The sequence below is a fragment of the Thalia democratica genome, chromosome 2, assembly GCF_965202585.1.
Source record: "Thalia democratica chromosome 2, ktThaDemo2.hap1.1, whole genome shotgun sequence".
Classification (NCBI taxonomy): Eukaryota; Metazoa; Chordata; class Thaliacea; order Salpida; family Salpidae; genus Thalia; species Thalia democratica.
Genome location: NC_139166.1, coordinates 32,488,556 through 32,507,556, shown reverse-complemented (window position 1 = coordinate 32,507,556; position 19,001 = coordinate 32,488,556). Strand labels below are relative to the sequence as shown.

Below are 19,001 nucleotides of genomic sequence, written 5' to 3'. Positions count from 1 at the left end.
AGTGACAATTATGCACAATGTAAAAAAATTTAAAAATAATAAACTTAAAAAATCCTATAAACAAATACCAACCAAAGGTAAAGGTTAGGTGTAACAATGATAGTAAAAAATAGTAAAAAAATAATAAATTAATAGAGAGAAAAAAATATTGAAAATAAAAAATACCGACCAAGGTTAAGGATTAGGGATAACAGTGACGTTTTAAATATAAAATAATACATAATAAATATATGCAATACATAAACAGTAGTGATAAAATATTAAAAAGAAAAAAGTTACCGACCAAGGGTAAGGAGTAACAGTGATAGTTAAAGAAAACTAGAAAATAAATTAACTTAAGTAAAAACAATGACTCAAAAACAAGTTTACATAAGTAGAAAGTATGACCCCAGAAAAGTTTGGATCAAGTAAAAATAATGACCCCGGGCTAATTTTTTTAATATATCCGATTTTTTTATCAAAAAAATTGTAAAAGACCAAAAAGTAATTTTTTTATAACAAATGTATCAAATATATTACAAAAAAAAATAGTAATCAAGTTAAGAATATAAAAACTAGTTATTTTTCTATATTTATTATTTCAAAGGTATTTTTAATTTCTAAAGTACAAAAGGTAATTTTATGATTAATTAGAGTGCATAGTTTAAATAAACAATTAAAAAGAACTATGTACATTTTACATGTAGTTTAAACTTGTTTTTTAACAAAACAAAGGTTTTTTTTTGATAATTTCTTGTTTTTATTGGAAAAAAAAAAAGTCAATTTTAAGTATGGTAATTAAAACCGAAGCGTTATTAGAGTCTTACTAATTAATACTTTTAATTATGAAAAATGTATTCAATAGATACTTATAAAACAAATTTAAAGGTTTTTTATTCTTTGTAAAATCTATTTATCTATGTAAATCTTTGTAAAATATTTTCATATCACTGTAACAAATAGCTTATTACCTTTACACCTTTAGTCCCTTTTTCGCCAACTAACACACACTGCAGAAAAGTACAATTGTCCAGACAAACAAAGTTTGCGGTGGATGTGTCCTTGTAAAAAACACGGTCTGTTTTTGGTTCATTACAAGACCCATTTTCTTGGACGAATCGATCAGGGTACAGAATATGGCTGTCAAAAAGTAAAAATTAATATAAAAGTAGTTAATAATTTATGTGTTTTGAAAGTTGTTAAATTTATACAACATCAAAAAATTATTTTTAATAATAGATGTAATTATAGTAATATTTTGCTTTAGTTCGCACTTTAATCTCGGTTCAACAGTTAATAGTCAAAGATAAATTAATTAAACTTAGTTTAAAAGTACTAAAAAAAAATAATATTTACCGATAATCAATAATCATCCAAAAGAAAAGTCAAGCAATTACTTTTAACAAAAACTTATGTCAACTAAAATAAAATGATTAACATTATTTTCAAAACTTTGAAAAGCTACAAACCACTTTTAACAATTTTTGAAAAACACTTTAAACAACTAAAACTGACTGCTAGACCCAAACAACAGGCTACTAAAAAAAAACACTTTTTGAATATTTTTTGTTCTATATAAATTTGAATTGCACTTTCGTTAACAAAATTATTTGATATGGCTTTCTATACTTATGTCTTAATCAAGTGATAACTAAACTTCAATTGCACTGTTTGTTATTTTCTTCAAACCAAAAAAACACCCTATATTCTTTCATTTTTGTATATCTTCATTAAATAAATAAAAAATTAAATAAAAAATATATCATTAGTTAAGGTAAATGTTAAAATACAGATTGCATTTTTTCAGTACTCATTTGAAAGAATATTGTAGTTACACTCTTTAGTTTTTGAAGAAATTGTTTAAACACGTCGTTGGAATAAGCACTTAAATTTTTTAAACATTAGACAGTACGGATTTTTGCATATGTACAAATTTTTTAACTTATCAAAGTTTAAATATTGTACTAGTTATGAATAGGTAGGTCTATTGTTACTAAATAGATATGCAGCTCAAAAATTTATGCGTATAAATTTATAAAATTATCAATTAAATTTTTTTTGTTAAACAATGCAGTCTTTTGATATAAGGATCTAGCCTCAAAGATATGACCTATAAACCGGTTAACCGCTGATAACCAATAAAATGCCAATATATATTGGCTCAAATCATAATTACAATTTCAGCGGTTTGAAGTAATCTTCTAGTGACATTTAAGATTTATAAGTTATCGAAAAAATAAAGCTAAAATTATTTTGTTCTAACAAGCCTACTTTTCATATATAATAAGAAAAAATCTGAAAAAAAAATTTCATTAAATTTTTCGGTAATTTGTTACCAAACTTTAAAATATTTTTAAACATCTGGTTTGTTACAAACCTGCCATTAATAAGTTTTTTGTTTTCTAACATCAAACTATCGTCTTCTTTTTGCAGGTTGTCATCTATGCGGACTATTTTCACCGGTATCTGAGAAGTTTTGTTCAAAGCTTCAAAGTAACTACCAGCCTCAAAATTTCGTCGCAACACGGACAGCTGTGGCGAGATCAGTTGTACAAGTTTCGGAGTTGGGGATAACCTTCCTGATAATTGACCAGCTCTGTGTGCACTCGACTCAATGATCAAAGGCGTTTGGGCAGCAGCAAGTTTTTTCCCAGACGACGTCACGTCGCGCTTCCAGAAGTATGAAGTCACTACGTTCATGAGTGACGTAACAAAGCCAAATTTTCGTGGCGAGCTTTTTGTTTTCTGGCTTTTATTGCTTTTTTTGGCAGAACTACTGTAACTTGTCAAAATAATTTCACTGCTATTTGTGCTTGATACCTGCAAAGATTTTAAGTTTATTTTAAAATAGAAAACTTTTTACAGCAAGGATCGACAATTACAAAACGTGTAGGAGTCGTATTAAGAAATATTTGGCCCGTAACTTACTTTCGGGTAAATAGTTTCAACAAACATTTTTATTATTTGGTTTAAAGTTTACAAACACTCGATAAATAAAATTTCAATTTAGTAATGGTTCTTGTTTAACTGATTGTCTAGCTTCGAATATTTAATGAAAGTTTTTCTTATTCAATATAAATTTAAAAGTATGTAACGCTTGAAAAGTATTTTGTCAATTGAATCCGGCCCCTTTTTATCAAATACCGTCGAGCCCTGTTATTTTAAAAGTTATGTTAAGGTTACAAAAATTTCATAGTTTTTGTACAAGCTTAAGTTTTTCTAAGTTTAATTATGTATCTTTACCTAAAAATTACTTAAGTAGTTGAAAAAGTTCTGATTGCACAGCTATTTTGTTGTATTCTTTATTTTGAAATATTTCTTTATTATAAAACCTTATTTACGACATAAACGAACTTTAGTTGTTGAGTATTTTTCGTTGCATTTTTGTTCCAAAAGATCAAGTTTATGTTGACATTTAGAGTGATTAGTTCGTTTTTTTCGTCGTTTCTTAAAAATCTCTTTCGAAGCCTTTAAGTAGCAAACTTTAAGATTCTGTAAAAGTAATTTTTATTTTGCATAAATTATTACTGGTATCGTAATAATTTTCTACTTTTTCAACTTTTATAAAACTCTTTTTTTGTATATAAACTATGCATTATAAACTTTTTGAAAGTTTTAACAAAAATCATACATATTCAGGTGGTTACTTAAACAGAGGATTTATAGAGCACTGTATAAAACCTAAAAACTGATATAAACTTTTTACTTAAAAAAATATTCTAATGAGTGGTTTGTAGTTCAATGACTGAAATTATTTCTGAACCATGTCTACTGACTACACTTATTTGAGCGCAGTTTTTCTTTTTTACGTATGTTTATATGGGTTGCTAGTACGTGTTCAATAAACTATTTCAAAGAGTAAATAGTGATAAATTTTAAAATGTTTAATTTTAAGTACACTTTACATAAATTTAAACGCTTAAACTTATTACTACTTAGAAAAACTGTTAGTTTTTCGTGAATACAAATATTCTTTTACAATATTTTAGAAATATCGTGAAAACAATATTTTTAGACTATAGTAAGTTTAGAGTGCTCATAAAAGAAAAGTTAAATTTCAGCGATTATGTATTTACCCTACCCTTGACATTATTTTAAAAATTAAAGTAAAAAATTACGTATTACGCTTATGTTCAGACAAAACGCATCCATCTGCACTTACTACAAGCCTAAAACAAACAATAAACCGCAGAGTGTCTGAAAACCAGCAAGTACTATGCCGTCAAGTTCATTTCACTATGATTTACTACTTTTGCACGTAGATGTCAGAACTTTGCACCTTTAATGCAGCTTAATAACGACAAACTTTGTGTATTTTGTTTAAAATCTTGTCAGGGGAGCTTATCTCAGCTGTAGTATCCGCTTACAAAAAAATTAAAGGCACTTTTTATACGATCTTTTTTTTTTGCATTGTACATTAATTTATTTTTGAACCAAAACATAATTATTTGATATAACTTATACTAGTCTACTATAGTTCGTTATTATCGTTTATACTATATTCTATACAAGTTTAAGTCCCATATTAATACGTAAACAAAACTTGAACAAGTTTATTGTTTTAATTTATAACTTTCAAACTAGTGAACTTAAAACGTTTAAGATAACTAGAAAAGCTTTTAGTTAAATAAATTATGTTAAACTATTATGAAAAAATAACATTTTTATCGTCAAAGTTTTTTTACAGCATAAAAATAAATGATTAGCTAACAAAAATACATTTTTCAGGAAACAGTATAAGTGTTTTTTCTTGAAAATCTGGGGTTAGGTACATTATTTTAGTATGTATTGTATATTTAAATTGAATTTTGTTGGTCTAATAATAATGAAAAAAATAATAATAAAAATTCACAATCTTTTTTAAACATCAAAAACAACTTAATTAAAGGCAAGTTGCATTTTTTATCGATAGAATTTCGTTTCTTCTTAGAATTTAATCATTACCATTTCTTCAATAAATTTCAAAAATTATGAAACGGTTATATATTAGTAAAGATTGCTTTTCAGAAAACTTAATCAAAAGAAAGTGTCAACGTTATTTTAAAAAAGCCTTAATTCAGTAAAAACACATAAGAGTTAATAAAAAACTAGTATTGTTTCGCGTATGTAAATATACTTTAGTGTTTTTATATTCATAATGTTATATGCTAAGAGGGCCGTCTGTACAGTTTTTTTGCGGGTATTTTGAAAAATTACCATATTCATAAAAAAGTATGTAAGATATCACAAACTTTATTGTTGTAAACTGAATATTATGTTAGAGACAGATAAAATTAAACTATAAAAATAAATTATAGAAATATTTAAGATAAAAATTCTTTAAAATAGTTTAAAAAAATTTAACTAATACAAAACTAAATCAGATCTATTCATAATATAGTAAATAAAACAACATTGTATTTCATTAGTAAAGCGTAAAACACACAGTTATTTTAGTAGTAGAACCTGAATGTGATAAGCATCTTAATGTGTTAGTTTATTAGCTTGATGGCTATTTTTTTTATCTACAAACAATTTTTATCAATACAATCGATTAGAAATACTTTTAGTATATTTTGGTGAAAAATTAAGCTTTTTTCTCAAGTTTATTTTTATGGATAGTGGAAGTAGCATTTAATTTAAAAAAAAACGTATTCTAAAAGAAACTAGCCTTTTACTGACTTATTAGTCTTCTTAAACCTAATTTAAAACTTAATACACTTTGTTGAAACTTTAAACTTAGCTTCAAAACTTGGTCAATTTAAATGTCTAAAATAGTTTATATTTTAAAAGAATGTACTGTATTTCTGTTTTAAGTTTTCCTAATAAATATACTTGTTTAGCCTTAAATCAATAGTAATTTAAGAGTTTTAGAAAACTTTAAAGATTTTTTGTAATTTGTTTTCTTAAATAAATGTACTTGGTCTAACTAAATCAGACTAAAAAAAACAAAACAATTGTATAAACGATTTCAACAAACCATATTTCGTATATATACAAGATAAGTACAGCAACTGTTTTTTTTTTAGTTTTTAGTTCACTTTAAAAGAGTTTTTTATTATTATACGTTCGAAAAAATTAAATTTTAAATAAGTTTATGTATTTAACGTTTTAAAATTTATTGTGAACTTAAATTTTGATAGATATGTCACATTTTCTATTTAAACAAAATTTTCAAATACTAGTACAGTTTTATAAAAGTTAAAGCAGGAATATACGCTAGATTAATATTATATCAAAATTTTTAAAAAATAATCACATTAATGTAACATTAATCAAAACAATTAGTTCCTAATATTTATTGATAAAGAACCAGTGGCTTAAAAGGTAAAAGTTTAAAAACAGGTAAAGTTAAAACATAAATAGACTGATTTAATATTGGAAAAATACTACATTTTTTTTTTACACAAGATAGATTATTGAATTAAAATACCTATAATTAATAGCCTTGTTATATGAATTTTTTTGACACTTGCAAATTTAATTGTCCATCTTAGAATTTAGATGTAGTTTCAATTGTTTTATTTAAAAAGATATTCGTATATAAATAAATTAAATCGTTTAACTAAGTGTTATTGTAAAAGTAGTAAGACAACGATTATAATTAATTTTTAAGTCATAAGATTTTTAGTTAAAAACGTATTTGATTATGTTATGTCATTAGTAAGGTGTTTTACTTATAAAATGTCTGTATAGAGATAAGGTTCAGTATTTAAACACTAGAAAATAAATAACAATAAAATAAACCATGCAGTAAATGACTTCAAATTGAAAGATCGCGGTGGTACGAAACCAAAGTAGACTGTGCCTGACGCATACTTTAAACCTAGAACGGCGTGAACGGCTTTTAAAGTAGCAGCAAAAATAATGCAGAACGCGAAATTTAATAGTGACGTCATAAGTTATTCGATAAACTTGTTTAATTATCACGCTTCAGTTCGCTGCCGGCTTTATATTATCACAAGTTTTTACGCGCTGTCTTCTCTGTTAACTTATTTATGTGTGCTTTTTTTTCTCACTAAAACTTTCGTGGGAAAATAAACGATGTAGTTGTGTTGCAAATTGTTTGCAAAAATTTAGAAAACTAACCAACAAAGTTTCTAAAAGTTTAAGTATTAGGTTTGACGTTTTTCAATCTAGGATTTAAGTTTTTTATTTATATTTTAGTTCTCTAGCTTTAGATGCGTAAACCTAGTTAAACTATTTAAACAAAAACTTTTAACCACCATCTTTTAGCGTAGGTAACCGCAAAGTTTACGGTTTTAAAGAACTTTATTCTCTCTCTATATATCTCATTTGTTTCTTTTTATATTAAATTCATAGTCTTTAAGCTAAAACTTGGTCTTAAATACATTTTAATTTACAAAGTTTTAAATTTATCATTTGTAATTAATTTACTTTCTAAATAATCGTCTTCATGATATTTAAAAACTATAAAGTAATTAGTACTTAAAACATGAAAAAAATGATCGTTATAAGATTATCTAAATAGTTGGGTGAAAAAAAACTTTTACTGAAACCATTATTATGAAAGAGTTTAGCTTACAAAACGAATTGAAAAAATTCAATTATTTATAACCCGTCAAAATGAGTCTAAACATAGTTGAAGTATTAAAAGTTGTAAATATAAGCTTCGTAGACAACAATATAAGCAATATGTCTCACCTTTTCACTGCTTTCTCGATTATTACGTAATAATCTGTATGATGTCACCCGTTGAAGTAGCTTTTTCATATGAAACTTGCCCAAACTAATAATTTGAACTTGGTCACCGCAATTGACCCGCACTTCCATCCGTCTACGGTTAATCATCGCCTCTAGTTTGACTATTTTATCACTAGCGCTTTTATTTGTGACGTCATCATTGTTTATAGTTAGTGTACGTTTACGCTTATTTCTATGAGATATTCCAATATAGTTTTTGGAAATCTAAAAATATAGATGCTGAGTTGTGAGATGAAGGGTTTTTTAATTCAGGTTTAATTACTTTCTTAATAACCAAAAATGACTTTTTTAAAACTACTATAAAGTTTTAATCGTTCAAACTTACAGTAAGTAAATTAAAATATTTTTTAGTGACTTTTATCGTGTTACTGTTAGTCTAATACAAATATAAAGTTTGTGTTGTTGAAAATAAAATATGACTAATAGATTAAACACAAAACTAATGTATGTAATTTATTTGTCATAAAACACTAGGAAACTGTAATGTATATACAAACATAGAAACAGCTTTAAGATGAGTTTAAATATTAAACATTCTATATTGAGAGTGTAGATAAACCAACTAATTTCGCCTTAGAGCCTTGGCAATGCTTAACACGGGTAAAAAGAGGAAAAATGATGTTAGCCTAATTGCTTCTAATTAAAACAGTTACTAAATTTTAATAATGTTTGACATCATTCGCTAATAAAGTTTTATTTATAATGCAACTCTACATTGAAGATAAATTTGATACGAGATGTAGTCTTAAACTCTTAAGCTTTTTCAATTTATTTACGTTTATAACAAAGTGTTTTTTTTTTTTTGCATGAAGACATTAAAATTATAAAAATAAAAACAAAGGTCACCAATTAAAGTAAAATAGTTAAGTAAACTTCTACATATCAAATAGTTCGTTGTTATATATAATCTTTCTTTTATATAAAGGTAAGACTAAGCATACTTAGAATAGATTTTTTTTCAATCTGTCTAAATAATTTTATTTAGCTTTCAATAAAATCAAATAAACATTAATAATTAAATGCAGCTGATATTCTAAGATAAGTTAACTGCATAAAAAACTATTTTATTTTTGCAGGTCAATACTAATAGTAGATACTGTTACGTTTTAAGCATCTGTCAATTAGCTGTTACTCCTTAAGTAAACAATGTTATCCAAAATAATAATTTTTAAGCATTTATTAAAATATGTAGCTTCGAAGGTTTTACTTGCATAATAACAATAAATTATTAAAAATAATATTGCTAAAACACTTTTTAAAACGTATTAAGTTTTTATATCATTTTAAATAAAACATAAAGCAGTTCAAACTAAAAAAGTAAATCATGAGTAGGTAATTACTTATTCTTTTTACTCACTAAAGACTTAAGTTAGCATAAAATTTATATACCTCTAAAGAAAACATCTTTTGAATTTTATGGTCTCCAAAGATCGCAACCACCTTGTCAGAACCTTTTTTAAGATTTTTAATTGAGTATATTATTTTAACTACAAGTCGTATCCTTTTGCTGGTTAAATTTTCTTCAAATTTATGAATGTTGTCTTGTTTCTTGAAAAATATAACCCACAATTTAATAAACTTTTTATCTATTTTTATGCATTGTTAAGTAACAAAACTAAAAAACAATAATTTGTTAGGTTTATTTATAAAGTTTAGTATAAAGCAGTGGCGTAGCGTGGTATTTTGGTCAGGGGGTGCGCAAATTTTTTTCTCAAAAAATCCTCTAAATTAAAACTTTTGTAATTAGCTATAAAAAAACTTTTTATAAATAATTTAATTGAAATAAATTTATTAAGTAAAATAAGTTCGTTAACTGTTTTAAAAGACATTTATATATTACAAAATTAAACAATTAAATAAAAGTATAAATTTCATTAGAATTACTTATACTTGCAAAAATGTAAACTTACTAAATAAAAATTGTTTTTATTACTTATAGTAAACTTAATATCTTTAAAAATTGATATATTCAATAAAACGAAAGTATCTGTTTTTTTTTCCGAAAAAATATCATTCTTTTTAATATACAATACAACAGTGATAACAACACCTCATTGCACATAATTTTAACAAAATTACACAGAAGTTAAAATAGACCAACTTTATAACTGTTATTACAGTTTATTACAACTTTGTAAAATATTAAAAAGTATACTTTTTAGATTTAATTCATTTAATTGTATTTGTTTAAAATAAAAATCACAAACAAAGTTTCTTTCTCATAGGCCGACACGCTTATCTTGTATGTTTACAAAAATAAAGTTCAGAAAACTAGCAGTAGTCTTAACAATGTAGCATAAAAAAAATTGTAAAATTGTTTAATTTTTCTTTAAGCGTGACGTATTTTTGTAAACTTTTTGTAGAAAAATAATCTGCCATAAGGTTATACTACAGCGGTGCGCTATATTAATTGCGTACTTTTTGAGTCTAAATTCTTATGAAGTTAATGAACTTATAAATTTTTTCCTTATGAAGTTTTTCATCAACATCGGTGCGCATTTGCAATTACGCACCGAATCAGTATATTGAGTAATAACATTTACTTTCCTAACTTGTCACTAATTGGTATTCAAAATTTCGTTTAACTTTTTGAATACTAGATAAACATAGTTGAAAAAAGGCAAATTAAGCAGAAAAAATAAACTATAAAGGATAAAGATATTACATTCTTTTTTTTTACATTTTTATTTTTTTGGGTGGCACGCATGCGCCAGTGTCCCTCCCCACGCTACGCCCCTGGTATAAAGTATATTAAAGTTTTTATTAACGTATTTTACGTATCTTTTCCTTAGTGCATTTATCATGTTTAAATGCTTAGTTTTTATTATTTTAAAATTCTTTAAATAAAAGTCATGTGTGCTTTACTGTACCATTTTAAAACGTTAAGGTTTAAATTTAAAAAACAAAATTAAACTGTTTTTAATTGTAATTAAATATATATTTAAAAAAAACACCCTGAAAAAGAAAAATATGTTATATTAAAAAATCATTAAAGTTTAAATTAGTACTGTTTGACGAAAACCTCTTTAAGTTAGCAAAATTATAATAATTACTTTGCAGTCATGAGCTTTATAAACTCTCATAAGTTTCTGCTATTTCAAACAACAATATAACATGTGGATAACTTATAACAACAACATGTGTTTATAAACTTAGCAACAGGTGTTCTATCTTACTTACAAAGAATAATAAAAGTAGATATATTTACACGGCTATATGCTGCTGAAAGAGTAAACTTAAGAAACACGTAATTTTGACAGTTCGAATGTGCCTTACATTGGCAGTTTTTTAAGTTATTGCTTCTTCAAAAATTAAGTTTCTTATTTGTTTCTAAAACTAGCCAGAAACATTATTTTAGTTATTTTCGGGTTAGATTAATTATTAAAAGAGTCAAAGATACTTAATACGTATCATAAAAGCAATTAAACACTAGTTATTGTTCAATCACAATTGAGCATTTTAATATGAAAAATTCAAAAGTTTTTAACGTTTAATTATTTAAGGTAAATTGTATTATTTTTTGTAAGGATTTCATATAACTAATTATCTATTATGTATGTACTGTATGTATCTTAACCATAATATGTTTTAGGATAAGTTGTTGTACAATTTTACAAAAACCATTATCATAAAAATTTTAATGTATACATCCAAAGTTAACACACATATTTTTTTAGGATTTACTAAATTGATCGTTATTGGTTGGTAGAGAGTTACGTTATTATGAAAACATATACATAAATGTAAAATAATACTTGATCTTTTTTCTTTTAATTTGATTTAATAAACTTTTTGGTAAAAACTCTAGAAGTCGAAAAACTCACTTTGTTTTTAAAGTTGTAAGATAAGCTTTTAGCAGAGATAGTGTTTGTCTTCAAGTCTAAAAAAATTGTTGATGATTTTCAACTATAAACATGTTTGCGTCAAAGTAATTTTATACAAGTATTTGTTGTCGTATATAAAACGCTTAGAATATATTTTAATTTCAGAAATAAATAAAAATTATAAATAAGACTAGGTTTTAATTTTAGATATTTTTATGTTTATTCTACTAAGTTTTGCTTCTTTTCAAATAAAGGCAATTTGATATTAATTTAAAAGTAAAAAGTTTGTAAATTACTTTAATGTTAAACTAATTTTTCGTAACTATATAAAACAACTATCTAAAAAAATAAATCTTTAATACAACTTTTTTAGTTTTACTAAACCAAATATACAGTTTTGTATAAAAGCAGCCAAAAGTGGATATTTATATTTTTAAGTGAATTAATCTAACTGGCATTATGAATTAAAATATTTCAAAACTGAGAGAAACTATTGTAATGTTCAAATGGTATTCCTAGCTAAAAAAAACATTTTTAATACCTACAGTTAGCGTAAAAACTAGTCATAGTCTTGTTCATTTGTTAAAACTTACTCTTAAAAGTCAAAATTTGGCTAGCTATCATTTTTTAAAAAAAGTAAATAAAAAAGTTTTTATTAGTTCTTGAACTTTTAAAAGCAAGCCTTAACTATTGTAAATGTAGAAACTTCTTAAAACTCTTCCTTTAAACTAAAAATCTATAACTTAACTGTACACCAGGTAAGTGGTAAGTTATGATATTGTTTATAAGGTTTCTTTTTATTCATAATTTAAATATAAATACTTACTTTCCTAGTTTATCAATCTAAGTATATTCTAAAAATTTGTTCGAATAATTAAGCTTTTATAGTAAAGTTCAACTAAAAACGCTAAAGTATACTGTTAAAAACTTTTTGTTGATATACACTTAATCCGAGTTCAACTAACTAATACTAATTTTGAAACTAGATTTGATAAGTTTAATCTACAATAACATCGAGAAATGTATTAAATGAGTTACTTATTCATATTAAACTAATTTGTTTTGTATGTACATGTTCGTGCTAAGCGGAAATGCTTAATAGTGATTGATAGAAAATATTCGGAATTAGTCAAAATTTGACATTAAGTTATTTAAAGCTCTAATATTTTTAATGGGATAAGTAAATATTTAATATGCTTCTGGCAACAGTCTTACGTACTTTATTTATAACTGCACACACTCTACAATAACAATGAAACTACTAAGTCAAAATAACTTTTTAATGAGATAACACCGAGTTTAACTAACGGCAATAACGCGGTATAATGCGATAAAATTAGACTGTTTGAGTGTCTTGTTTCGCTGCTAGTAAGCCTAAGAAGCTGTCAAAGATGTTGATCTTTGCTGCTACTAGGATAATTTGTTTCCGGTAAGCAAAAAGTTCAAAAATGTGTTGATCAATAATTATGTAAAAACAAACAAAATTTTAATTTTTTTTGGTGTATCAGTACTCACATTCTTTCGAACGAAAACCTTTTTAGTTAATCAGATAATCAGCAGCTGATTTTTTTTTCTTTAAATTGAAGATAATTTATAACTGGTTATAAAGAAGTAGGTTTCTTAGCTTTCAATATAAACATTAAATGTTAGTCAAAATTGTTTACAAATTTGTTCAGGTTATTCAATAGGTGTGCTTTAAATTTTTCTCTGAAAATAACTTTTAATAATAATTTGATTACTCCTTAAAAACCTGTTTTGGTCAAGTCAAGTTCCCATCTCATTTTAAATATCGCTCTGCTACCCTTTCAAGGGACCCAACCCGGCTAAAGCTGATTATGTTTTTCGTTTTCTCAGTGCGCAATATTTTTGACTGTGAACTGAGTTTTACGGGCTTTAATTATTCAACGTTATTTTTGTCTTTTGTACTGTAACCTTGCATATCTTGTTATGACATTTTTGCGTCTAAAGTTACGCATATGAAATAAAACATAAAGCAGTTATTAACAAAATAATAGAACATACCATTTGAGAAACCTTCTACCACGAGCATAACCAAAATAAGAAAAATGAACAAAGCTGACCATACCAGTATTCTTGAAAACCTGTACCAGATGATTTTAATTTAAAAGAAAAATGATTTTTATACATGTTTCAAATTACTAGGCTTTTTAAATAAATCTATATATATATTTTTTTTTTTTCTAAATAGCATTATAAAAAAATTTTAATAATCATATTTATTAATATTATTTTTAGTTACTAATTTAATAAAACAAAGAAATTTAATTTAACTAGATTTACGTAATTTTTTTCATTGATTCAAAATGAAGCTAGTATTTACCTTTAAAGTTTTAATTCTGAAAAACTAACCATTTAAGTATAGTTAGATTATATAAAGTATAAATTGGAACAAATATTCATAGTTCAAAACATTTCGAATAAGATAGTATAATAGACTTTTTTATTAATTTTAATCAAATATGTTGTCAAAAAGCTTTTAAAATCACTTTTCAATTTCCACAAACAACCGATAGAACCTATTTATTAATTAAAAGAACATAATTCAATAAGAGTACAACTAGAAAAAACTAATCAGAATATGTTGCTGCAAATTTTTTTAATGACGCTTTTCAAACTTTTACGGCTCATTTATTCAATTAAAAGTGCTAGCTTAGTGCAAAATCGAAATTGTGAAGGGTATAAACAGCAGCATAAACAAACATGGTACAGCATAAACACTAAAACCGAATTGAAAACCAAAAGTATTTTTGGTCAATGTTTACACTTATATACCTCATTTTTTTGTTTTCAGCGCAAAAGTTTTTAGTTTTGCAGTCTACTTTGGAACAAGTTTTAAAACCTGTTAAAACTTTTTTTTTAATAATTTAAATGTATAAACTAGCAACAATTGAGGTGGTATTTTAAGACAAGTGATTTGTATTGATACATTTTTTGTTCCTTAAAATAAATTGATGGAGTTTTAAGGAAAATTTTAAAGAAAAATGTTTTTTTTTAATTAAATAAAGTAACTGCTTTAAAATACTTTTATTCCTAGTTTTTAGACTTCGAATTTTTTTACTTAAATCTAGATATGATACAAAAGTTGAATACCGATTAAAAATATGCACAAAAGATTATGACTAAATTATAGTTGTCAAAAACTACTCTATAAAACCTCTTTAATAGCAGTTTAACATTGTGTTATTTATATTGCAAGTATTGTATTAGCATAGTATTTTAATGTATTTCATAATAATACTAAACTTATTATTTTTCGTATTATACTTTGTTGTATTTTGGTACAATAAAACTATTTTTTAGTAAAAAACTACTACTAATAACCTTTTACATAAAACTAAAAAAATAAAGTAAAAATGAACAAAATCATTTTGTTAAATTTAATTAAGATAAAAGTAAAAAGTGTGTTAAAGTTAATAAAAACAACAATGTCTTCATTGTTTTATATAGACTTTTTTTTTAGATAACATTTTCTTAGATACTGATATGATAAAATCTAAAATAATAAGAAAGATTTTTTTTCAAAAATTTTCATAAAATATATAACAACATTGCAAGTTTTATTATGTTTTGCCAACTGTGAAAAATTAACTTATTTTATTTTTAGTGTTTACTTATAAGACTTTTTCTCTTCTTTATTTCAAAAAAAAAAAAAAGTAATTTTTTTTTTTTTTAGAACAATAAAATATTATTTAATTATTATAAATACGAAATGTTTTTTTATCATAAAATATTCAGTCGATAATATTTATAAAGCATTATTTTACTATTGGTTCATTTACGAACGGATAATGTCTTTAAAGGTAGTAATATTTACCATTAGTTTTGCTACATTATGGAAAAGTGAGTATGAAATTTGTAAACAGATACATCATTAAATTACTTCTAAAAAACTAAAATAATTAAAATTACAGTAAAATTGTTTAGAAAAATAAAATATTTTTAAAGTTTATAAACATTTTATCTAACCCAATACTAAGTGAAGCTTACTTTTTTTAACTACTTCTATTGTTTAAGTAATGTTTAGTTTTATAACTTAGTTTTATACTTATTATTTTTGGTAAAATATCTAAACTTTAACTTTTTTTTAAGACTGAACAACCTTTTATTTGATAAATTAGTTGTGACTTAAATTTTTTTTTTAATTCTTATAAGTTAGTAATATTTCCATGAGAAATCGTTATCTAGTTAAATTCTACAGGTTTTTAAAATTACTTGACCGTGTTTTTATGTAAACAAATCTACTGAAAGAAAAGATATATTATCGAACACTGTTAATGCGAAATAAATTCATTAGCAGCAAAGTTTACGCGGGTCAGATAAAGATAAAAACGTAGTAATAAAAAACTTCACGTCTTATTGATAAATGGAAACCCTTCTTTTGAAATAATTTTTAGACTGAGCCTAGTTTTTAATCATCTTTGTAGCTGTACAAACGTGTTAGTGAACTTTTGAATATTTTTGATAAATTAGATAAGCTTAGTTTTAGAAAAAATATCTAAATTTAGCTTCTTACAAATCTTTTGTTAGGATCATTCTTTATAATTTAATAAAGTCGCTTTTTAAAAACAAGTAGAGCATTATAAAATTTTAAACATTTTAAATAAAAAACAAAAACTAATTCATAATATTAACGTTAAAAAAAAAATTCTGTAATCTAAAACAACTGTAGAAGATGTATAAATATTTTATAAACAATGTTTTGCTGGCAAAATTATAATGTTTTTAAAAACTGTAGTTAAATTTTTTAGTTGCCTAAGTTTCTTATAACTTTCAGGAATTTGTTTTTTTTTTTTTCAAGAAAGACATATAAGTTAAACAACATCGAAATAGTAAGTGTACGGTTAAATTTAAAAGAATTAAAAAACATTTTTAATTTTTGTAAACATTTTTACCGTTAAAAACAAGTCTAGCTTGTTATTGCTTACAAAGCCTTCAGCTTTTACAACTCACTGCTTACAATTAGTTTTAGGTGTTCTTTACTTTTTAAAAATAGTCAAAGCTACTGTAAACACACCAAATCAATTTGTCAATAAAACTTTCTCAAGTGTAAAATGCCACTGATGTTTTGTAAATTGTTTTGATACGGCAGTACTGCAGCGTTAATACTCTGACAAGTCTGACTTCTGGTTTGGCAGCCAGACACTCAAGGTGTCAGCATCGCTGCATTTATAAATTAAACAGGTTTAACACAGGGCCACCCCGATTTCGATTCTTTAGTCTGATGCCAACAAACTAACACCTACACGTAAAATGATGCTGCACTTTTATGAGATCAGTGTCTCTTAGTGAGAGCTGTTGTGTCGATTGTGACGTCACACATTAAATCAAGCACGGAGTTTGCATTACCTGAAGTCAAGTTGTTGTCAAAGTGTTCAGTGACGTGTAAAGTTCATTTCCGATAGTATGTTTGTAAAATAATCATGAAAGTGTGTAAAACTTCAGAAATCAAAGTAATTTTTTTGATATAGGAAATAAATCAATTAATTCATCACAAAGTGTCTATTTACGTTGTCTTACTAGTATTAATGTAAAGTTACTACTTTTTTATTTGTAGCTGCTATATCTAAAGCTATTTAAAGATAATATAAAACACATTTAAACAAATATACTAGAAAAAAAGACCTATTTTCACATCGTTTTTTTTTTTGTAAATTTGTACAAACAAAAATTAACAGTAATTTATTACTTTGTTTTCGTTTACAAGATTAATTAGCTTTGATATTAGTAGGCTCGCAAATGATTATGTACAGATAAAGTAGCTCTGCTTAACCTAATTAAATCTTAGTCTGGTGCACAAAATATTTGAGTCTGTGCTGAATTATCTCTTTGTTTTAGTCAGTCGTCAAAAAAAATTGTTTATATCCGCTTTGAATGTAACTAATTTTTAGCAATAAAATTAAAACTAATAATCTTAAATTGTTTGTTTAGCTTAAGCAAAGCGGAAATTGAAAACATGAACAAGAAAATTGTTTTAACTAACACAAATTGTTTACTTATTTAAATTTTTTTGTTTTTTTACTGCTATTCTGTTTTGCTGTTTTTTACCAATGTTTTTCAACTAAAAACATTAACAGTATTTTTTTTTCATCAAATTATGTTTTTTTGATGCTACGTGTGTACCATAGTTTCCTTTAATTATTAATCGTAAATTATATTTATAGTATGCTATAAAAATGTTCAAAACCAAGTTATTTTTCTACCTTTATTCATATTAACTTTTAAATTGATGTATTTTATTTCGATTAAAGTACTTTTCAGGCTTAACTTGAACAATGTATCAGCTTTGAACATTATATAAGTTATTTTCTATATTAAAGACGAAAAGTTTAAGAAAATAAAAACATTACTTTGTATTTAAGTTATTTAGCACATAAACATGTTGAGGAGAGCAAATAGTATAGCAAAGATGTAAAAACTATTTATAAAATCTAATGTACGTAACGTTACTAAAAAACAGAGTTACTTAAACTAACTTAGGTGTTCCACATTGAGAGTTTGCGTCTTGGGGGGTCCTACTGCTGAAAACTGCACCTTTTGGCGATTTCAAACACCCAACAGGTTGGAACATATTTCTGAAAAAAGCTAAATTTGTATATATATGTTAAGTTTTTTTTTTCTAACACTGAAAAGACTTTATGCATTTTCGGTTTTGTAAGAACCTTGTAAAGACTTAAACATGTAAAGTATTTGGCAGATTTTTAAATTGAATTAATCAAAAATAAAAAGTTTTTAATTTAAAGTTAAAGATTTTTTCGAATAAATTAGTTAACTCATGTAAATTAATGTAAACCAAAGTCATAAAAACTTCATGCTTAGTTTTGTACTATTATCAGCATTTCAATTTGCTTGAAAGTAAACAAATTTTGTTTATATTTCTTAAATATTCTAGTTTTATAATACAAAACAATAATTTAGTTTTTTTTTAAGTTAAACTGTCTTAAATGGGATTCATTTTACTTCTATTTGTTTTTATAAAGTCATTTTATATTATGAAAATTTAATTAGTACAACTTTAAATTTGTTAATGTTAAATATCAATTCAAGCAATCAAAGCAAGTTTACAACTGTTTTTTTTTGCTATAAATCAAAGAACTATTTTCAAAAGTAACAAAGTATTAAGAACTATCTTACCGAGGATTTAGTATTTATATAGGTTTTAATATCCATACTTTAAAATTTATTTAAGAGTTCAACTAATGATTTTTTATATAGCTCTTAAAAACTTATGAAATAAATGCATACGTCGGTAGAAAGCTTAACCACAACTTTTGCGTCCAAAATTTCAAACAAAATAAAGCACGTGTCTTTAATGAGAAAAGTGACTTTTACCTCTCAGCACAGAGTGTCAATTAGACAAAAGTATGTTTGTTGGAACGCCAGAGTGAAATCATTTAGCATTTCTCAGCTTTGCTCAGCTGTCAAGAGTGATTTTCCACTTTTTCTGAATAAAAATTTATCTAAATGCAACTGTAA

At 24.8% G+C, this 19,001-nt stretch overlaps 1 protein-coding gene across 1 annotated transcript in view; it reads right to left on the bottom strand.

Moving 5' to 3' along the window:
* The window catches only part of LOC145830060 (uncharacterized), a 43,049-nt gene extending 24,251 nt beyond the window's left edge, over positions 1–18,798 (bottom strand). Inside the window, exons 1-9 of the mRNA XM_082937949.1 lie at positions 18,771–18,798; positions 18,002–18,100; positions 13,530–13,609; positions 11,508–11,563; positions 9,073–9,231; positions 7,624–7,887; positions 3,334–3,471; positions 2,357–2,799; positions 951–1,119 (exon numbers count right to left, since the gene is read on the bottom strand). Coding sequence (XP_082794075.1) covers positions 951–1,119; positions 2,357–2,799; positions 3,334–3,471; positions 7,624–7,887; positions 9,073–9,231; positions 11,508–11,563; positions 13,530–13,609; positions 18,002–18,096 — 1,404 coding nt within the window. The 5' untranslated portion in view covers positions 18,097–18,100; positions 18,771–18,798. The remainder of the gene's footprint in view (positions 1–950; positions 1,120–2,356; positions 2,800–3,333; positions 3,472–7,623; positions 7,888–9,072; positions 9,232–11,507; positions 11,564–13,529; positions 13,610–18,001; positions 18,101–18,770) is intronic.
* Positions 18,799–19,001: the final 203 nt, after the last annotated feature.